Source organism: Topomyia yanbarensis, chromosome 3, assembly GCF_030247195.1.
Source record: "Topomyia yanbarensis strain Yona2022 chromosome 3, ASM3024719v1, whole genome shotgun sequence".
NCBI classification, from domain to species: Eukaryota; Metazoa; Arthropoda; class Insecta; order Diptera; family Culicidae; genus Topomyia; species Topomyia yanbarensis.
Window position 1 is genome coordinate 315,214,916 of NC_080672.1, and position 23,814 is coordinate 315,238,729.

The 23,814-nt window shown below is 36.9% G+C and overlaps 1 protein-coding gene across 2 annotated transcripts in view; it reads right to left on the minus strand.

The window, feature by feature from the left end:
* LOC131692145 (uncharacterized) overlaps positions 1-23,814 on the minus strand; it is a 309,783-nt gene that overhangs the window by 13,455 nt on the left and 272,514 nt on the right. Inside the window, exons 8-9 of one of the 2 annotated variants that reach the window (XM_058979021.1) lie at positions 23,519-23,814; positions 7,931-8,182 (exon numbers count right to left, since the gene is read on the minus strand). In XM_058979021.1, the coding sequence (XP_058835004.1) occupies positions 7,931-8,182; positions 23,519-23,814 (548 nt within the window). The remainder of the gene's footprint in view (positions 1-7,930; positions 8,183-23,518) is intronic. The other variant, XM_058979022.1, reaches the window with a different exon arrangement.

Consider the following 23,814-nt stretch of genomic DNA (forward strand, 5'->3'; position numbering starts at 1 on the left):
AAAGATATAAAAATTAATCCTCGTATTTGCAGAGCTAGGTCATTAACAAATAATCAAGGTTTCTTGACCATAATGATCACCTGGTACCAGAAGGGTCGTTAAATGATGCGGTAACATAGTTCTCACAAGTCTCCTATCTTATGCCTCCACTCCAGTCTAACTCTATTCAAGACATTTGGTCCTTAGACTGGTGACAACTGGGTGCTATCAGCATTCTGTTGATAGTATCAGAATGGGAGGGTGTGAAAACACTACCGTAAAAATTAATTGTTTGATCGCAAATCAGTCCTGAAACGACTTTAATCTACCTAGTATCGATAATCACGGATCAATAGGTAGGGGGAAGTCGGCCAATTCGGACCGCTGGCTAATTCGGACCCCCAACTGTTTCTCAGCTATGGTAATTTTATGAAAAGCGTACATATCATTTTTATGGCTGTCATGTAGCTCTGTTCTATCTCACAAAATTTTGTGGTTCTCAGTTTTCGTGTGTGTGCCCTAGGGGCGAATGTTGTTTCGGAGCGCCTTTTTTAAATGTGTAAGCCGAAAAACGAGACTTTTGTTGGCAACTACAATTGATTAAATTACCGTGATTTTGGCTCTGCCGGATAATATCTTTTATTTAATATCTTGTTTTGGGCGAGACTATTAACTGTTTTTGTTGAATCGGTATGTAAATAATAGAATATGGGTTGGTCCAATTCGGACCTTTTGCCGTATATACGGTCTGATACGCGATCGCAAAGAACCGTTTGAGAGAAAAGTGTGTCCAGCCGGTCGAGCCTCCAGGAAAACATAAGTTTTCACAAATCGGTTGACAGATTTCGACGTTATAACCTATTTTTAGGTAATTTGGCCCAGCTCTTACTTTGTATTGTATATTTACTACAAAGTTTTATATATCAAAGAGAATTTTTCATTACACAATTCGAAGTTTAGTGAAAATTAAATAGGAATTATTTAGGCCAAAATAGATATTCATTTCTATTGCAAAAAATCGATAAGAAATGGATTGTCCTAATTAGAACAGAGTTGGGGTAATTCGGACCTTTTGTGTACTTTTGCGCAGAACCGTTTATACACAAACGGTAGAAGATTGGAAAATATCGCCTTAGAAAAAATGTACGTAATTGATCCGGCCTTCAGAAAAAAAAAAAAATTGTGAATCGGTTGACACGTTCCAGTACTACAGCTCATAAACCCTTACTAAGTCCGAATTGATCCAGTTCCTCCTACTGAAAGTTCGGTGCGTTTTCAGTTATGTATCTACACGGAAAAAATACGTTCATAAATTCATAAAAATAAGATCACGATTTCAAGAATTGAAGGATTTACGAAACCGTGGCCAAATTCCTGAAATTATGAATAATAAACCACTGCAAAAAACTAGTTCGCGTCGAACATTTACATGGCTATACATTCGAATGTTTAGTAGGGTGGTGGTTGTTCCCTGGACATGGTTAGTTTTTGTTGTGATCCTTGTTAACAGTTTTGGGAATACACAGCTGACAGTTAAACGCTGTCAATGATTGCAGAGCTTATTCGCGATTTTTGTGATTTCTAATCAAGTTACCGTGATATTTTAATCACGAGTTTGCTATCGGATTTTTCTGTTAGAGTAGCGTGATTTATGTTCATGATTGCAGGATCTTTGTCACGATTTTCGTAATTTATATTTTGTGGTATTTTAGTCGTGAGTAGAGTGATTCATGCTCATGATTTTAGGATACTAGTCATGATAGTCACGTTGTCGTAATATTTTAGTCACGAGTAGAGTGATTTATTTTCATGAATTTAGATTCTTAGTCACGATTTTTGATTTTTTAATCACGAATAATGGGATTTATATTCATGATTTCAGGATCTTAGTCACAATTTTTGTTATCTTGGTATTTTAGTCACGAGTAGAGTGATTTATGTTCATTATTTCAGGATCTTAGTCACGATTTTTGTCACAAATATTATGATTTATGTTTTTGATTTTAAGATCTTAGTCAAGATTTATCATGATATTTTATTCTAGAGCTTACTTTCGAATTTGACACGTGGTGTGATGTGACTGATGTTCATGACAAATGTGTGACTAATAAGCGGGAACTTGTCCCATGAACTATATCACGAACATGATTTGTGGCTCTATAATATATTTATGGTGCTCAGGGTGGTTTTCTTTTTCTGTCGAGACATCATGAATGAATAACGATGTTCTAGGTCCTAATAGTGTTACTATGTTTTAATTGCCGCAAGGTTCTACTGTATAGATGTTGTTGGCTGTTTTCGGCAAATTTAAGACTAAGAGAAATGAAAGCAATGAAATTGAAAGACTAATAGGTATTCTAGAGCGAATTAGTTATGAACAGTTATCAGTTATAAATGGAAAACTAGGACTAGGCTGGCTCATATGGACATGATCCAAAGAAAATGTGAAGAGTCCTTTGCCTTCTGCTAAGTAGGAGTTGAGCGTTGCACCAAAGTCTACCGCATGGTCTTTGACAGAACATAACTTATCATCATGTTTTACCGCCGATGCCGGCAAAATAAACTTCACAAATCCTCGCCGCCTAGAACGAACATGCGATCATTCTTTCCTCCTTCTGCTAGCATCAAGCCGTGACGTATGCATTCAATCGACACCAAGCTATCGGTGCCGTACCGTGTTTTTAACTGATTCACTCTAGAATACCTAGTCTTTCAATTTCATTGCTTTCATTTCTCTTAGTCTTAAATTTGTCGAAAATAGCCAACAAAATTGGTACAGGTCCTAATAGTTTTCTTATATCTATTTCGTGCATCTTGCTGGTCGCTAGTAGCAGGACGTATATGACATTTCATGGAATAGTGCATGGAACAAAGATGATTTTATGAATAATACTCTAGATTTTGTGAAATAGTTCTCATGAAAATTTCATGGCCATGTCGCATGAAATTTAAAATGATTAGGGGTATCTTCTAAATATCTCAAGCACGCAAGATAGATCAGGAACCATGAATTAGTTCACGAGCCCATGAATAATATTTCATGATTTTGTTCAATATTTTACGTGCACGAATGGTCAGTCGTGATTATTGTACTAGGAATCATAAACCAGTTCACGAATACATGAAAAATATTTTATGATTTCGCGTACTATTTCATGAGCACGACTGTAAGTCACGACTTACCATAAATGCATGAATAATATTCTACGATTTCGTGAACTATTTCACGACCACGAATGGTAATCGTGGCTATTGTACTAGGAATCATGAACCAGCTCACCAGAACACATGAATAATATTCTGTGATTTCGTGAAATATTCCACGGACACGAATGGTAAATCGTGACTGGTATTCTAGGGATTACGAATATATAAATGGTATTTCATGATTTTGTGAACTTTTTCACGACCAACCAGGCATTATAATTCTCTCTCACTTACGCGAGAAGAAGCTTATCAGATGTCCAACTTTTCCGAGATAAGATAAGTCGCGAAATTCTCCGTCTCCACAAATAGCGTGAGAATAATTTTCCGGATAAAATTTTTCCTTCTCAATGGAGAAGGTGATAATGTTTTAACTTCATGGAAATCAATAAAAGCGTCAAAATATACATTTAATTTCAAAGAAAAGCGACGACGAATATACGATAGACTTGTTTTTTCGTGTTTTGGAGTAGCGACAGCAAGGCAGCGAGCGCAAAAAGGATACCGTGATAAACTCATTCGCTCATTCTCCGGCGGTTTTATTTATCCGGAGAAATAACACGTTGCGTTTATCCGGAGAAGTTGTGTGAGTGCCAATAACTTTTCTTGTGAAAATGTGAGTTTTTATTGTCACAGTAGCAAATTTTCCGGACGCATTTATTCATATGAGCGATTAATGCAATGCCTGGTCAGGACTATATTACCAGGAATCATGAACCAGTTCACGAACGCATGAATCATATTTGTTGATTTTGTGAACTATTTCTCGAGCATTGATATTGGATTGTGACTAATATATTAAGAATTATAAATTAATTCACGAGGATTGTATGGATTCATAAATAAAATTCCGAGTTTCCTTAAATAGTTCACGAGAATGTATCCAGACTGTTTCGATTTTGTAAACTAATGTTCCTAAATCTATAAAGAACCTCCTAAGCCAACTTTTGGTTTTATGAATAATGTTCTAAAAGTTGTTTAGTAGTTCACGTAGAGAGAATCGATTTAGTAATGACATGGCGGAAAACATGACTTTAGTTCACAAAATGAAAGCGCACTAAGTTGCATTTCCACCGCTAGATGACACTATATGCATCAGTTTATCACTGCAAGTGAAAATAAGAAAGAATGTTTTTATTATCTACAACTTTGTCGAAGACTGCAAATCAATTCAACTTGCTTGGGAGAAGTTATTAAAATATTAAGGAATTGATGTTCGAGCCAGTTTTGCACGTGGCCTAACAGCGCATGGTTATGAATTAGTAGTCGATTCCAATGAACTTTTTTATTTTGCGAAGTAATTGTTGAGTTTAATTAAATAGTATGTTTGGAACTATTTGAGTACAATGCACATCTTCTACGCATGGGATTTATGAATATTGATATTTGCGCGTGCGGCGACAGTTATCACGATATCGAACATATTGTTTGGGCGTGCGCCCCACAGAGGAGTAACTAGAACAAATTCTTGGCCAATAACCAAAAAATTTTTTTTTAGATTTTTTATTTCGTTATATTTTTTGAATACCTAAGAACCTACTGTATAACGTGGCTAAATTAGGAAAATGTCAAAAATTGTTAAAGAATTTTTGCGTGGATGCGAAATGGTGATATTTTAAGGGATTTTTAAATCATTTGCATCATATGTCCAGCAATATCGCTTTCTAGTGGTGATGACTGTATTAAATAACACAATATTATTACAAACGTACTTCAACACAACCGTTTGTATAACTTCAGCTAAAAGCTAACTGCAAATAGTAGACTTGCTGTGTATTGCGCCAACTTTAAAAAATACCTTTTTTAAATATTTTATTCCAAATTTGAATGATAAAAAAGTTACATTATACGGTGAGATCCGGCAAAGTTACTGAAGCTGAATTACAAAACAAGATTTCAGCTATCCAAAAAACTTTCGAAGTCTTTTGATCTTGTCCGATCCACCAATCCCAAGCGATTTGAAAATATTGAAATTTTTGCTAATTTGAGGTACACCGAAATGCTGCAGGGCCAAGTACTGTGTTTGCAAAAATGTATCTCTATGAAAATATGCACAAGTGTCCCTTTTTCTCTCCCTTTATCACTGATCAACTGTTTGTGCAACTGGAAAAACAAATGTATTCACAAAGATCACCTCGAAATTACTAGTATTCGAAAGGATATAGAAAATTGGCCTTTGCACTGGTAAGTAGATAGATGCCAAATTGTTCCAAAAAACTAGTTAGTGTCTATTTTAAGTTCATATTAAGGCATTATAACAACAATAGCAACAGGAAACAATTTGGCCAGGATTTGACATCAGTTATTCCTCTGTGCGCTCCCAATATTCCAAACTAATCTACAATGCCCCCTTTCCGCCACTTTGTTATAAAGAAAATTGAATTGTACTCTATATATATTGATGCAAACTTCTAGTTCATGATAGTTTAAAATTTGCTCCTTAGTTTTCGCATTTCTTTTTTTTATTTGTATTATAGAGGTTTTAACCTTATGGTCATTCGCCTCTTTTCTCATTTCTTAATTATCCCTTAGTATTATGCTGCATATTGAAATCCTCTAGTTGAAAGAAATTTAAAATGTAGCCCCATGTGTATTGTAGTTTATTTCTACATTAAAATAGTCCAAAATTATACCTTCGCATTTAAATATAGTTTTCATAATGTATTCCTCTAGTTTTAAGAAATCTGAAATGTATCACGAAAATTTCCCAAAGCACCACAGGTTTTATCTCTCTAATTTCGTTTCCTGTCCCACTGTGGCCAATGACAGCGAAGAAATGCAGTTATTGGCGCTGGTCCGTCGACGGGTTAACGATAGAAACATCGGCGAGTATTGGTGCGCTTTTGAATTAAAAAAAATTCAAACGTTTCAATACAACAATCCCGTTTAAAAGTGTTCTGCAGGAATAGAATTTCAGATTTTAAATGTGAATAACTCTCACTGCACTGAACGAAATAACTAGATCTTTTTTTCGCTATCTGGTGAAAATATCTGCAGCAATTTTATAAGAGCGGTCCGTCATATTCGACCGGGAGATTTTCAGTTCGTGTTTTACTGTCGTGCCAACAAAACGAATTGGCGCTATTCTGGGCCCCCAATACATTACATATATTTAACAAAAGTTCTTACTGTCTCCAGTTTACATTTCAAGCTTGCCTTAAATCTGTACAAACTTGATTACACAAAATTATTTAAATGAGTCGTTTTAAACCACCGCAAGTCCCTATACTAATAAAATTTGTTTGTTTGCTTTTATGCTTTCAGTTGAGCCGTTGGACTGGAATTATCGTCACAGCAAGTCTCTTTTAAAAACGCGTTTTGCGGAAATTGTTAGAATTTCCTAGTATTAGTGACATAGTATAGGTTGTAGATCTCGCCAAATGCAACACATAACAATGTTAGGAAAATGTTGTAATCTTGCTTTATGACAATAAAAGATTTTCGGAACTATCGGAATTAAAAAAATTCCTGCGCGGCCAATTTTTAAGGGAACTCATGTGTTCCGAAAAGAAGAAGAAATGACCTTTCCAACGGTATGCTATGTCATATTCTTTTGTCAAAAATACTTTGCGGTTTTGGGTCAACAATAAGAAAACAACTATAATTTTGCGGTTTATTAATTAAAATTATGAAAATTACTCATCATTTTTCAAAAGATGCATCTTTGTTTTAATAAAATTTTCGAGAGAGCATTTAATTTCGCATCCAACTACCTAATTAACGTCAAAATCGTTTGAAAAATGGCAGTTATTTTTTTTCCAAATTAGAAACTCGCTCGCATGAACTCTTAAGGGGTTAGTGAGGTATTGTCTTGCACTATAAGATGCTATAATTATATCTTTCGTTATTTTTTTTTTCAAATTTAAAACTCAAGCTCAAATACAATCTTTTGAATGTATACGTAAAATCTATCGAAAAATGACCGCGTAGATGTTCACTCATTTTCTCCATATTTTTGGAATCTATAATATTCATTGGGAAAAGACTTAGGGGACTCTGACAAATACATGCCCCATTCAAAATCATGAATTTATGTAGGAAAGACAGCAATGTTCGCTCTATAGTATTGTGAAAAACTAACCTTTCCCTTTAAAGTTCAGGTTTAAAACAATTAGGATATAATATTTAAATTACAATTATGGCGTCTCTTGGATTGTACAGTTCAAAAATAGTTTTCTGTGTGGTAGAAAAACGTGCACCATTCGCCATTTTGTTACTATTCTTCATGGTTGTGATCAACAATTATATTCAGTTCAAAAATAATCCGACATATTCTGTTTAGCGTTCACTAGCACTAATCACCATTATACCATGTTCACACTACAGAGTTAAAACACGTTATGATAATTAGCAACAAGAAAAATGTCATCAAAACACGTTTTAACTCGTAGTGTGAACGTAGTATTAATGTTGTTCCACAATAAGCGACACATTGTTCTATAACCACAGATGTCCTGAGCTGTTTGCTATTTCAATAAGATCTTCGATGGACTAATTTTTATGTAAATGTTCCAACATACTCTTATCGAACATTTTTCATAAGTTTAGCAAGTTTTATAAATCTGTGCTGTCCTTATACCTGTGACTTATACGCCTAACTCCAACTGCTTTGCATAATTTTATAATTATCGTTTATTTTGAAATAAATAGAAGCCCACACATGATCCAACGATTTATGCATGTACGCAAACATCAACTAACAATCCAGTTCGGCCGCTTTGTAAACTCAAACCAAAAGAATACTTACTATGGTCAGTGCGGTCATAATGCAGGCACGCGTTGGCTGTGAATCACCTGCTCCACTGCTGCCATTGGCCGTCGCAATCGATGCCACCGGAGAGCTACTGCCGCTGCCGTTGCAGGCGGTCATCGTTACCGACGCCATGTGACCGTTGACTTTCGAATCACCGTTCTCCGAATGGGTGTCCTCGGGCGTGGACGATGCAACCTGCGAACCGATGCTACCGATGTTGGTCGAGCAACCGGCATCCGAGTCCGGCTGGAATTGTGGAGGAAACAATGCAATTTCAAATGAAAAAAAAACACCGGAATGAAAGGTCGGAAATTTAGTACCGATGAACTGGACTTTGAACATATTTTCTGCCCTTCCGAGCAGCAGGAGCGAGTAATTTATGTGCGAAGGCTATCAAATTTATTCCTTCCTGATTGGTTAGGAGAGTTCATAAAAGGAACATGGTAGCATAGGAAAAGAACACACCTTCCAACCAACCGATCCACTTTGATTGACTGGGTTTAGTTTCCTGCCGTGGCATGACTAAAGAATGTAAAAGCCGAACCTCTTCTGTACCACTGTCGACCATCGGCGGCAAGTGATAGATTTATTAGATTAACAAATAAGATAGTACATACTAGCTTTGCGGGCGGTTGGCTATGTTTAAAAGCACGACTCGCGTATGGGGAGTAATAAAGTGAACTGCTCCTTCAATTGGTTGGTTCTAGGTATTTAATTCATTCAAGCCAGACCTGTGTGGCTGGGAAAGCTTCGGTTATCAGTCCAGCGAACAACCCTGAAATTCATTCCACAGTAAAACCGATGTACCGATAGGAGGACTCCTGGAGTGAATCGAACTACAGTAAAAATTCCAAAACCGGAAACCCTGCGGGAAATCAAAAGACTTTGTAGTAGGAGTGAGAGATCGAAGCTTCGATACGGTAGCGCGACGGTGGCATCGTGGAAAAACCATACCAGCAGCTCTTCGGTGAGGATTGTGTCTATATGGGAAATTCTAATCCTTACCATTCATCGAAGCGAATAAACGGACAAAAGCCATGAATAGCCGTGCTGATGGTTGAAGCGAAGCAGCACAAATATGGGCGGGAAACCTCTGCCGGTCGGAACAGACGGTAGCTACTTCTGCTTGGTGGCTCGGCATTGGTCACCGGTCCGGTCGGTGTCGATGGGTGTGGGAAACCTTTTAGGAAAATTATTTCGAATGAATAAAATATTTTTATCACTGGACTTATCTTTCGGCCGGTTTCTTCCCGAGAGCTGCGGCATTTTTCCATACCGTCTGAGTCGTGTTTATCGTTTTCATATCAATGACGGTGACGGGGGGAAGGAACTGCCGCGTGCCATAAAAGCCTTCGGAATGTTGGTCTGTGGAATTGCGAAGCAGACAAACGAGTTCGCAAACAGAAAAACACAACTCGGGTAAGGGAAGAATATGACCAACCGATGCGATAATGCAATGGTTTGTAGTCATAGTAATTATTACTATTCTCTGGTGATGGAGCATCTGCACTAGAATTAATATCCCTTTGTGTACAGAGCGGATCGGTACGGTAGGGGAAAAGTTGGTTTTTCTCTATTTTATTCAGCTAAAGACATGTAACAACATATGATTGGAATGGGGGATAATCCTTCGATACTGTGTTCATGGAAAATTCAAATGTTTTATTAACTCCGGTGGATTAGATATTGTTTTTTGATAAAGGAACAAATTATTGGTAACACAAATTTAGGTTGAATTTATTTAATACAAAGCAACCACCACTACTACACTAATCTGAATTCAATTAACACGATTTATAGTTGTCCGCATACTTGATTTTCGTTTAGCACATTAAACATCTAGATAACTTATGCTACCATTTGAAAAAAAAAATTGAAAATTTAAATTACAGAATATTAACCCATTCATGCCCATGTTGTTTGTGGACAACGACGTTTTTAAACAGCTATAACATTAGATTGAGACAAGATTTGCTTACAAAAACAAGTAAGACTAAGAAATTTGATTATTGCCTTTTATTTGAGCATTAACAGTTACAAGGATCAGCTCTACAACTGAAGTTATTGCAGTTAGTCTGATTGGATTCCAATGGAGCAGTGCTGCCAGGGACAGTTTACGTTGACGATGGAAAATGATTTTTTCATATATCTTCGTTAACGTGCAATATTTTTGAAAACTGATGAAACTTATCAATTTAGATTGTCTTTGGCTACGTTTTCCAGGCAATTGGACTATTGTAAATATTCTAGGAGAATTGTATTGAGCATTGGAAGGTAAACATCTAGCAGCTTCTAGCACTACAAGGGAAGCACCTATCTTTATGCAAAAAGGCTTTTCGTGTTTCTTGATCTCATCGTTTTCAGGGAAAAATAGTTTTGAAACCCTACATGCACTAGATAAAAGTTGGGCATGAAAGGGTTAAAATTTTTAACCAAGTTGTAGCAAATTAATTAATTTTCTGAGGACACTAGATCTCATCTCTTTTAGTTTTTAATTATTATAATATAAAATATAGGGGAACCCGGGGCTATTCGGACCTACCTAAGCAAATCGCCCTTTTAGGTGAATAGATGTGAAAAAATCGGTCAAAAGTCCTAATTATTAGTTTGAAGCCTAAGCTACATTTTGGTGCCATAAAAGTTCATTTGCACCACTCCATGGCAGCGCTAGGGGGCGATTTGCAAAACTCCATACATTTCCATCCTTTTACAACGTAGGGGGACAATTCAGACCGTCATTTTTTTACAGTGTAATTACATTTACCTATGAAATATTTACTAGAAAAACTTGTCACTCTAGTGTGGATTGGGTCCACCGCCGAGGATCAGTTAAGTAGTACGCGACGTAGCACCGTCAGGCTTCACAGGAATCGTCGGACCGACTTCGGCACCCTACCGGGTAGTTCGTGAGTAAGGGAAGATCCACTGGTGGCGATTAGACCGAGTAGACCGCATCGAATAGCTAGCAGCGGCTCATTGGAGCGCCAAAAAACGGAAGCTACGCTCCACCCGGAATCACTGGTTGTACCTTATCACCTACTGGCTGATCCGTAGAGTAGGCTATGTTCACCGCCGGGGACTAGACCGAGTAGATCGCGGTGAAGCGGGGAGCTAAGTGGCTCACGGAAACGAACATCGGTACTGAGAGAAACTACACTGCCGGGAAACTCTCAGTCGGAGTAGGGTAGTTCAACGCTGGATATTATCCCAGTAGATCTCGATAAAGCTGGGAGCTATATGACTCAAGGAAGCGGGTATCGGGAGAAATTCCTCTGTCGGGGAATTCTTAGTCGAAGTAAGGTAACTTCACCGTCAGGGACTATCGGAGTAGATCGCGATAACGCCGGGAGCCGAATAACTCCCGGAAAAAAGAGCTAAATGGCTCATGCAATCAGCATCTAAACGGCGCACGGAGACGAGAGCTAGAATGGTGATGTAATAGATGGAGGTAAGAAGCAAGAGAGGAGTCGAGAGTTGAATCAAGGCTCAAAGGTCGAGCCATTTCATGAACCAAGCAGGGATGTTATGCACCTCAGAGAAAATAAAGAGAAAAAAACAAACGCTCTTTGCACTTTTCGTGCGAACCACCGCTCTTCTCTTTCACAATAAACCTCTTCACACCGATGCGTGTTGCTCCCACACGTGTATTCTACTCCATGGCTGCACGCCACAAAGAGTAGAAATAAAAAGGCTCTTTAGTGTAGAGAAGGCAACCAAAAAACAATTTTAAAACGTTCTTCCGGTCAAACTTTATCTGAATTGTAGTTTGATTCGCCTTCTTACCTGCTTTCCAGTGAGGGGAGGCACAAAAAAGTGGCTCTTCAAGGTGACCCTTTGAACGAAATTGTGCAGCTTTTGGTGCACAGATCTTACTCTTTCAAGTGTCTCTTTGTGCGGTCGTTCTGCACATCGCAGTGTTTTTGTGCTGCTCTATTTTCAATCGGTGTATTTTTCAAGCCAAATCTAATAAGGCGAAGTCACTTTCATTCGCAACTTTTAAAATCTGGGGGTACGATAGGTCGCTATGCTCGAGGTTAAATAAAACAATGTACACAACTATGAAATCAGCGGTTCAACTTTTTTTTGTGTAGCATGAGGTGAGTCATTCAGATAAGAAAATGAGGAAGGGGCAAATGATGTGAAAAATCGTGAAACCGCGAAAGGAAATGTTGAAAAGCCTTGTTTTCAGCTGCTGCGTCTGGTTTTGAACTTGTGAATGACTTTTTCGGTGTCCTCGTCGTCGCCAGAATGTGGAAAGGAAGTTGTGCATTCCGGCTCACGTGGTTGCCTAGCTGTGGGACGCCCGCGATTGAGATTATGTTTTTTTGCATTCCTTTTCCTTCTCTTTTTCGATCATGCTTTTTTTGATTATCTACTTCAAGAATACCTTAAACTATTATATTGTTGAATCACGTCAAATATCTGCCGCGATTTCATTGCTGACGAGCACGTCCCTTTCGCATTTAATGTTTCGTACGGAACTTTGAATTGCTTAGAGCAGCGATTCTCAACCTTTTTCGTGCCATGGACCCCATAGAAATTACCCCGGGGTGCGGACGCTCGCGGATCAATTGTATGCTATCAATATGTTTTTTTTTCAGTTTGTCAGGAAACAAGACTTGAAATTTCAATATGCATTCGGAGAACATATTTTTCTTCGCGAACTCCCAGCATCGGCTTCACCGCCGCCTAGGGCTCCGCAGACCCCAGATTGAGAACTAATGGTTTAGAGAACTACTGGTTGAACAGATACAATTGCGGTCTTTATTTTCTCTTCACTTTGTTTTGGCACAAAATTACGCACCATTTTCTTATCAAAATAATTCAAATTTGCATTATAGTAGTGACCTACAGTACCCACAAACAGCTGACCGATCATGCCCCCAAGCGTATGTTTCATTTTGTTGTCCTAATTTTTTTCAAAACCAAAAATATAGAAAAACCAACCAAAACCGCGTGTTCAGCATTAATTTTTTCGCAAGAAAAAACTTAACGCAACACAAGTGACCTTGCAACAACATAGCAAATATAATGCTCTATACCTATTGTACCCCCATACCTATTTCAACCCTTTCTACTACATTCACTGGATAGATTTTGAATTTTCGTAAAACTACTGGTCTGATTTCAATATTTTTTATTAAATCATTCAGTAAATATACCGCTATGTTTTCCCGCGTACGATTTACAAATTTGTTTTGTTCCAAAAATAAAAATTCGTAATCTAATCTATTCTATACTTTACAATTCGAGAGTAGAGGACCATCTTGAATAATAATATAAAAAAAAACCAGAAGCGGCTTATTTTATAGGACGCATGATAATGAAGTGGAACATAAATGAAAAATGGCACAACCAAGGTACGAGTACATGATCTGTCACCGCGAACTAATCAAATTTATACAATCCTTCTTTACTGCCGTTCTACGCATAACTGTCCCATGTATATAGGGAATCCCATGGAACACGGGACAGATATGCTTATAACGGCAGTTTAGGTGTTAACTTTTTGTAACGAATAAAGTGTTAGCGGGTCATATTGCCCCGGATTTCGAACTCAGCCTTAAGACACATTTCAAGCCAAATCTACCTTGTACCAAAATTGTTTGTTAGCGTTTCAATCTCCAGTTCCTGGTAAATATTACCGTTTTGATCATATTGATTGGCCAGTGGGAATCGGTGCCGAATTGGGTCATGTTTGGCATACGAAGATGCATGCAGAACCGTCATAAAAAAAATTAGGTCTTTCGACAGAATACTAATAATAAATACAAGCAAAACAAAAATGAGAATGTATATATCAAGTTTATAGATTATACGACCGATTTAAGATGTTCTGGATTACGATTCTGATGTCGATTCCGGCAGTATTTCTCATAAAAAATTAAACAAGCGACAATGTGGTCAAACAGTAGATAATATGCTTGAAATCTTATATAAAATTCCATCTAAAATGATATTGATACTTTGACTCAATTATGGACCCTGGATTCTACGTGAAAATCATCCAGAAGCTTTGGAACATTCAAAAATTGGTCAACTCATGAATCTAGTCCTAGAAATCTGAAGCTTTTTTACGGATCTTTGGAAAAGTTTCTACGAAACCAATAGGGTCTTTGTCCCGGTCACAAATACGAATTATTAGAAATTCTTTTTTGAGAAAACCACAGACTTCCGCAGCCAGTTTCGGATCTACCGGAAGGTCATTACATTACGAATAGGGTCCCTATTTCAGTCAGAAGTAGGAATTTATGCGAATGATATTCCAAAAACTATTTTCGAACAATTCTCAGAGCTCTATAACAAGTTTCATAAATTAGCCAGTTCCACGGATTTTCCAGATCTTCCGAAAGGTCATTACGCCAAAAAAACATGTGTAGGTCATAAGCACGAACTCATTCAAATGAGAATTCAAGAAACACTTTAGGCTTTGAAATAAACTTTATGAATAGATCAGTTCAGTGAATGTTGTTGGATTTTCCGAATGGTCATTATGTGACCAATAGGATCAATTTTTCGCTCGGAACTACGAATTCATTCCAATGCAACGCACAGTGGTTTTTTTTCGCCAAAAACGTGTGAAAAAATATTTACTCGAAAATGGTAAAGTGTAATCAATGGTGTCTTCTAGGATGTTTTATGAAGATCCAAGACGTTCATTTTGATGATATAGATAGAGTGATTAATTTCCCTTGAAGTGAGATATTTGCCACAATTTTTTTTCAAAGTACGAAAAATAGGATGAAGTCTTCAGAAATGTTAAAGAACTGATTTTTGCGAACATCTTTACTGAAAACTAAAAATCTCTATTTATAGCACACTCGAAGCTATTGGCCGTTGTTTGCGAATGATCCCTTATAAACGTTTTTTCAACATAACTTCTTAAATATCGTAGATAAAGCTTCAGTATGTTCCAGAAAGTTGTGCGTCTTGTCAAGATACACATCTTTCCAGAAAGTATCTTGCTGCTTAGAAGTTGTTGGGTAATTTTTGGTAAAATTAGTAAAAGTTTGAAAAGAAATAACTTTTGAACGGGCGGCCAACTCTAGTTGCAATTAGAAATGCTGCCAGGCCCGTAGCCAGGATTTTGTTTCGGGAGGGGCTTGAAAATTATTGCATAAATGTATAAATTCTGATGACTTGAGATAGTCACAGTAAACTGAATGTAATTATGAAATGTTCTTAGTGAAAACAATTCCATAACTAAGACAATAGACACTGAAAACCCTAAAAATATGTTGTCTGTTACAAGAAAAGCTATAGTGCATCGACGAATTAAATTTGATTATTATTAGTTTATAAGTTAGAAATTTCTCTCAAGATTCATCAAGAGATCAAAGTATTTAGGGCTGATTGAAAATGCTACGCATTCTAGACTACACGTTTACAAGGTGTAGAAGACGCTAAATTGGAATGAGTACAAAAATATCCAAAAACCTGCCTAACGAAACTTTACACGCATTTGCTAAACAGGAGAACGAAACCAACGTCAAGGTTGTCTCCATGGATAGGAATATATCAGTGTGAAATCCAAGTTTATCGTTGCAAAGAATGTCAGAACAAAGTAAACTTCAACTCCTATTTTCATGATCAGGCTACTATTACTAGTTCTGTGACTTCATCCGAAGTATGCGTAATTATAATCCTGAGAAAAACACATGTTTTTTTCATTTGACTCTCGTGGGGAACGGGTTAAACGCTATCTTCGACAATATTATCAGGCAACTGAGAATAACTATCTATTTATTTATTTAAGTAGATTCTTTTTAGATACTTTCATATCATTGGACTTACGAATTAAAAATATCGTAGACTGATTTTCCTAGATCCCTGAAACTATAGTAAAAGTCAAAATGTAAAGTGAGTGCAAAAAACTACTGATTCCACTACAATGCAAGAATAAGTTCATTAGCTCATTGACGTTCAGAATTTTGCAAAACCGTTGGAACTTGAGAAGATTACCTAGATTAAGTAAATATTATATTTGAACATTTGAAGGTATTATTTCGGATTTCATGGGTTTTTGGACAATGTAAAATATATATTTCAATGATTTAATCTACTAATGAAAACTACCCAGAATTTAATCTACTGAGCGAAACTGCTCAGAACTTGTTCACTAATCGAAAGAAAATTACTTAGCACTGATTCTGAATGCTTCTAATTTACGTAAAATTAGGTAAATATATCACCACCAAAATAACTAGAAACTATAAACACAAGTGAGCTTAATAATTTCAGCATCACTTGCTTCCGACACATGGAAGAGAACACATCGCACTTACATCTAATTTTCAAAAGAGGCTTTCTTTTAGAGTTGTCTGTTTTCAAATCACAGCAAATTATCCGTTTCCTGTGAAACTTTTGCAAAACTTTATGTCAATTCGTCAATTTTGACTTTATGTTTGCGAATGTCTGATTTGTTCCTTGCTTCTCGCTCTCAATAATTATCCTTCCGAATGGATTCCATTTCTCCCAAATATGACATTAATCTGCGAGTAAGCGATATCCGATCTTGTAGCGGAACATTGATGTTCTCATCGTCCATATATAGGAGGATCTTAATTATAGCATTGTCACTTTCAACCATGTGTTTTAAGTTGTTCGAAATGAATGGTTTCATCTGGGCTAATTTGTTGAGCGCTAAATGCCTGACATGGTAGAACTCGCTTCCGAAAGTCCAACCTCCATTTACACCTTCAGGAAATGTTCCACATTATGAATACTCGGTCCTAAGCGAATCATCAATAATTTTATAATCACCGTATTTGGCTGGAGCACCACTTCTTGCTTCTCGACAGATTACTACAGCAACAATTATAGTAACAGTTTCTTTTATTCTTTAGGCAAGACACACAATATAAAAGTTACTATTTTTATCGTTCGCGTCGCACTGGCTCGAGCAAAAGCATAAAGTGACTGAATTTCGTGACCATTGCCTTTGGTGGTTAGAAATAGCCTTCTTCAACTTTTTCTCAAAGATTTGTTCAAACCAAATGAGCAACAAATTTTGTTAAACATCGCCGGTTTTTGAAATTCATTTTTGAAAAATTTCGGGAGGGGCTTTAGCCCCCTAGCCCCCCCTCTGGCTACGTGCCTGAATGCTGCATCAACACTATAAAACTTAAAAGAGTTTACTTGTCTTTCTTCGTTTCCAGTAGGGTTACATGATTTAAAAAAAACTTATTTTTCTAAAAATATCCGATATTTTCGAATATTATGCATTTATAAAAATTGTGTATTTTAACGATTAAAATAACTTCGTACAATACAGGGTGTTTGGTTTATGGTTAAGAATCTCTCGGGGGGTGATAGACTGCCATATTTGGAGAAAAAAATTGTTCTACACATACCATCAAATCTCAACCGTTACAGAGTTATTCAACTTTTTGTGTAAAAAATTATTTGTCTTAAAATACCTCTAACTTTAAAAGTATACTTTGTATTTTAAATATTTCAGTTCCATTCGAAAGGTGAGAAAATTTCCTATTCAATGGTGTTCTATCTTTTAAGTAATTAGTTTTAATTACCTTTTAGCTGTAAAGTAGTTAAAAGTTAGTGTTTTTGAGGAGGTTTTTGCTAATTTTCTCGAAATAATGAAGTATGATTATAGCAATATCCATTATCCAAAAGTTGGGTTTTAAGACAATTCATAATTTGTTCTTGGATGTCATATTTCTACCTCTTCTTATTTCTTTGTAATATCATTACTATACTTTTCCTGTAACCGACTTGCAAGTGCTTAAAAGACTCTAATCTAAAAAATATGCTATCTATCATTATTTACAAGACTTCATTGGAAAGCTGAGAAAATGTCCTATCAGTGTATGTACAAATATCTTTTAGTTAAGTGTACTAAATGATTTTTTACTAACGAAATAACTCAAAATTTGTGTTTTTTTTGGAGAGTTTTTTAATTATTCTAATTATTAATCAACAAAATTTATCGTTACTATTGTTCATTTGATGCTCCTCAATGTTCTCTATAACTTTTTATTTGACGCTTTGTCTATATCTCTTTTCATTTTGCTGCTTTTTTATAGTTAACACAGCATGAGCTGGCCACAAATGTAGTGGGTTCGAAATCGTTATTTTTGCATATGAAACGATGTGATAAAAACGATTTTGCGTCGAAACCAAAAGAGATAATTGAATGGAGTCAAAGAAAGAACTGTAGAACTTGCTGAGATGCATTATTTCCATGATAATAATGGTGATGTTTTTTATTTACTATTTAAAGAAAATTAACGAAAATGCTAATAATACCACTAACTTTAAACTAATTTACTTTTAAAAGAATACTAAATTCACTTAATTGAAAGGTATTAATACAATTTTCACTGTAAAATTTTCCTGGCTTTCGAATAAAAAGAAAAAAGTACAATAAGTGTCATAATTTTTCAATTAGAGCTGGTACTAGTGAAAATAAGACAAAAATATCCAAGTTGAATAACACAAAATCGTGAAAATAAGAAAAGGTAAGTGTATCATGTCAAAGAACGAATTAAGCAGCTCATCAAGACTAAAAATCTGAATTATTAAAATGATGAGGTTAACTATTAGGATTTTCAAGAAATGAACGAAAAATCGTTTAAAATTGTTTAATTTTCAATAAATTACTTTGAAAAGGCTACTTAAACTCATTAGCTGAAACATGTGAGGGCATCACTCAATGCGAAATTTTCTCACATTTCGAATGGAACTAAAACATTTAAAAAACAAAGTACACTTTTAAAGTTAGAGGTATTTTAGGACAAATAAGTTTTTTACACAAAAAGTTCAATAACTCTGTAACTCTTGAGATTTGATGGTATGTGTAGAACAATTTTTTTCTCCAAATATGGCAGTCTATCACCCGCCGAGAGATTCTTAACCATGAACCAAACACCCTGTATATGAAACCCGTAGGAATGTCAATTAAAAAATATTTTAAAAAAATTTTGGTGTCATCCAACAATAACGTGCTATAACTTCTTAAGCATTGCGAGAAGAGATTTCATGTAATAAGAAAAAATATTCACAAATTCAATCTCCACAACTTTCCATTTTTTTGTTGGAGACCATCCACTGCGACCAGTATTTTGATCTATTGTGGTAAATTCCAATTTTTCCAAAGACGTTATCTCATTTTTTCAGCAGAAAAAAAATTAGTTGAAAAATCTCACTTATAGGGGAATTAATCGCGGAAATCATATCAGCCGTTTCCACGCTATGAATCAATCTCCATTTTAAATATTTTATTCTTCAAAAATCTCAAAATAATTCTGAAAATACACAAAATAAGCCTTGTTGCATTATAGAAAGTTGGCCATTTTGACAATTCAAACCTTTGTACGAAACATACCGAACTTGTCGGAATGATATTTAAAAATTATAGTAATGAATTGGCTTTAAAGGGATTATCCACAAACAAACAGCAATAATGTTGAAGATATTGAAGATGGAGACTTTGTGTCTTCAGCAAAGTTGTTGACAAAAGCTTGCTTTACAACTTTGCTGAATACATAATTTTAATATATGCACGTGCAAGAAAGTTGGTACATATATCACACTTTTAGGGAGATTAATCATCAAAATAACAACAGTATATGAAAGGGCTTGTAATGTTTACAAATTCCTCTGAATACATTGTTGACCCAAATCTAACGATTTAGGCGTAATTAAGGAATCACACGATTTTGGCGAAGAAAAACCACTGTGGAACGTTAACAACAGATCTTCCGGGTCTTCTGGATAATTTTCATGTAGAATCCAGGGTCAGTATTTAAATCAGAGTACATGGGATCAGTTTCATTGATCGACCACATTGTCGCTTATTCAGTATTAAGAGAAATACTATTACGCCGCCGGAATCGGCATCGGAATCGTATTGTGGAACATCCAAGATCGATCGTATCATGTAAAAAACTGGCATGTTCTCATTTTTGTTTTGCTTGCTATTATTAAAGGGCGAACACGAAATTATTGCGACACCGAAAATGTCATGCCAATTTTCTTATAATGTTTAAAATCAAACTAAAATTTTAGGGTAGTTTTATACATATATTTACTTCAAAAATCAAAAGAAAAGTTAATCGATGGAGCCTTGAGTGTAAAATTGAACGCATTTTCGCTTGATGACCTCCATCAAAGTCTTTACAGTGTCATCCGGTACCCGTTTCTCAGTTTTTTCCATTTTCTTAACATGTCCTTCTCGTATTTGACTGTCTTCTTGCTCTTCCGACGTTCCCGCTTCATCATTGCCCAGTACTGCTCCACCGGGCGCAGCTCCGGATAGTTTGGCGGATTCATGTCCTTTGGAACAAAATGGACAGAATTGGCCTCATACAACTCCAGGACACTTTTAGAATAGTGGAATGATGCCAAATCTGGCCAAAATAGCGGAGCTTTGTCGTGCTGCTGCAAGAACGGCAAAAGGCGCTTCTCGAGGCACTCAGATTTGTAGATCTCGCCATTTACTGTGCCCTTTGTCACGAAAGGCTCACTCCTCAGTCCGCAAGAGTAGATGGTCTGCCAAATGAGATATTTGGAGACGAACTTCGACATTTTCTTCTTCTTAAAATTGTCGTCCACATAGAACTTGCTCTTGCCGGTGAAAAACTCCAACCCCGGAATTTGCTTAAAATCGGCTTTTATATACGTTTCGTCGTCCATCACACAGTAGCCATATTTTGCCAGCATCTTCTCGTAGAGCTTCCGTACCCGAGTTTTAGCCGTCGATTGTTGCCGCTCATCGCGATTTGGGAAGTTCTGTACCTTGTATGTATGTAGTCCAGCTCTCTTCTTTGCATTCTGGACGTAGCTCTGCGACATGCCGATCTTTTTAGCCAAATCACGGCTTGAGACGTTGGGATCTGCTTTAATCATCCGCTTCACCTTTCCCTCCGTCTTTTTTCTCCGGTCCCGGTTTTCTTCCAGCTCCTTTGCCGTGGTCCAACGTCAACCACTCCTGGAACCGCTTCAACACTCTGGAGACGGTTGAATGGTGAATGTTCAACATTTTTCCCAACAGCCGGTGCGACAGGTCAGGAAATTCCAGGTGTTTGGAAAGAATTTGTTCTCTCGACTCGTGTTGGTTCACCTCCATTTTTGTTGAATCGAAAAACACGACTTCGAGTTTGACAGCATGTAAACAATACACATCAATGAGAAAGTATGCAAAATTTGGTTGATTTTTACCCAATGGTAAAAAAGTTATACCCTTTTGAATGTGTCGCAATAATTTCGTGTTCGCCCTTTATTAGTATTCTGTCAATAAACCTGTGATTTATGAGTTCAAAATCCGGGTCAATATGACCGGCAAACACTTTATTCGTAACTTTTTTTGTACGGCCTTTCAGAAATGTTTGAAAATTTTGAACTCTATTGAAAATAGTTGCTCTCCATCAAAGAGGAAAACAAATTCCAAATTTTTTGGCGCAAAATTAAAAAAGTAGTCACAATTTGATAGTTCATTTTGGGTCATATTGATTCCAACACCTAAAGAAGGTTAAAAAAGTCTTGCCGTGATACGGAGATGTGAACTCCTTTACATATAAAAATTTGAGGATTTTGTGCAGGATAGTGACTACGGAGTCATAATGACGGTCATCTTCCTCTTGCAGCTGTGAATAGTGTACGAACTTAAATAATTTATCAATGCGTTGGGCAGATATTTTGAATATATACAAAACCATGAATTTTGATGTATTTTTGATTAATTTAAGGTAATCTTTTATATAAGGTAAACTTATAGTAAAATATTTAACTTATTTATTTTAATTTGACCCTATTAAGCCACAGTCATCAAATGTATAATTTGCTGCATTTAAAAATGTCGGAATAATCTGAACCTAAAACTTTTTCGAGAAAAAATAAAAGAAAATTCAAATGTGCTGCTACACTTCCATCGTATTTTGCATAATAATTCCAGGTGTATTCAGTTTATGCTGTGCATTTAATCGGTTCAGCTCTGAATCCGGTGTACAGTTTCAAACCTACCTTCAATAATCCTCTTTCGCTTTGACCGGTAGCTTACACCATTTCTTTGCGATTTTGTTTAAACATTGAAAAGCACAAACCCCACTCTTCCTCAACACGTTTTATGCATTTCCGAACTTCGTTCACATTTTGCGTGACTCTTCATCGTACCGTCGATTTTCATCAACTCAAGCAATTGACATTAAATTTTATTCCAAGCCCATGAAAATCATCTCTACTGTCAACTCCCCATCTCCCCGACTGCTCCTTCCCCATCCAGCCAAGTGAGCGGATGAAGCTCGGGTGGAATGTGCGGTTGCAAGTTGGAAAAGCATGTCGGATTTCGTTGCTACATCTCCCGGGGCAGCCAGCGATGAAACGAAGGGATCCACTCTCGATAATCTTCTTCCTATTCGGATTTAATGTCAGCCAGGAAGAGGAATATGGCTGAGGAAATGGTCCATTTTCCCCAGTCGCCCTTCGTTTGGGTAAGCCACCCTCGGGCAGCCAGTGGCAGATTACGCCGCACACCAAAATCCAAAAACATGTTTCACAGATTGCTGCTGGGATTATGCATTTACCACTTTCTGTGCTGTAGCTCTGCTCCCGCTATCATCGGTTCCAGGCAAACTTTCCGATAGGTGGTCCGATATTGGCGGAAGGGATTGCGGTGAAGTGGTTCAATATTTTGTTCAAACAGGACGTCTTTACTCGGTACAACCGTGTCGGATTGGTGCTGTCCGATTACGGGTATTTGTCTGCTCGGAAGTACAACGTGCTTACTTATAAATACTGATTGACTGTTTAAGGACTTGGTTTGAGTTTTGAAGGTTTTTTTTATAAAGCTGTCAGGACGGGTTTTTGATCTAACATGAATGTTAGCAGTTTTATTTTTGTGATGAAAATTCTTTGTGAAGTGGTCTCGTTGAAACAAACATACCTTAAAATGCAATATGCAAAAATATCGAAAAGTTTTCACTTTGCGTTCACGTCTTTCAAACTACAAATTAATTTGTTCAAATTTGCGAACTACATGCAAGTGCTCAATTCAAATAAAATGCAACATATCGGCAATCGATTAGCCAACATTTTTCCAAGTTTTTTTCCAGTCTCATTGAATTGCATTCAACAAGTAGAAAAAGAACTTTAGCCCAACGAAAAAGTGTACTTTGCTTCAGTGGATAAACCAATACCCAAGTTAACGTTTCAACTGAAGCGAAGAAACGGTTAGACAAACTTTTCCTCCCAGCATTTTTCCACTTCGTTTCCTGCCGAGCTACTGAATCCTCCCGACTGACGCCCATGGCTACACTCCTCTACAGTCGGCCCGGTAGCTTATCTGAAAGGGAAAATCTCTTGCAGCGACCAACAACAGATGGCAGATTTTCACTTTTTCATCTTTCCCTCGGGAGAGAGAGGTTCCCCGTCGTGTGTGAAACTTTTCATGTGAATAAATCAAAGGGAAAACTTTTCATTTCCCGGTATGTTCTTCGCTCTTCGCACAAAAACTGCGCTTTGCTATTCGGGACCATGACTGCGTAAGTAGGTTTGTTTTCTTTTTTCTTCTATTGTGAACAAGAGTTCAGATTTGAAGATTAATCTGTTTGTGTGTACTTTGCTTACCTCGTTCTGCTCGGAAGATTTGTCCTTATCATCTTGATCCAGTTCCACGAGATGAGCTCCGTTGATGCCATTGCTGCTTGGGGTACCGTTGGGTAAACGTTGGCCGGGCGGCAGGATCAGGCTGAGTGAGTCGGAGCTGGCACTCACCGAGGACGATTTATCTTCATCTGACGAATCACCCAGTTCGTAAATGTTGACCATGTGGGCCGCCTGTGCGTGAACCATCAAATCCCATGGATTGGAGAAGGAATCCTTGCAGGCTACGCAGAGCAGCTTCGCCGATGGAGGGACGTTTT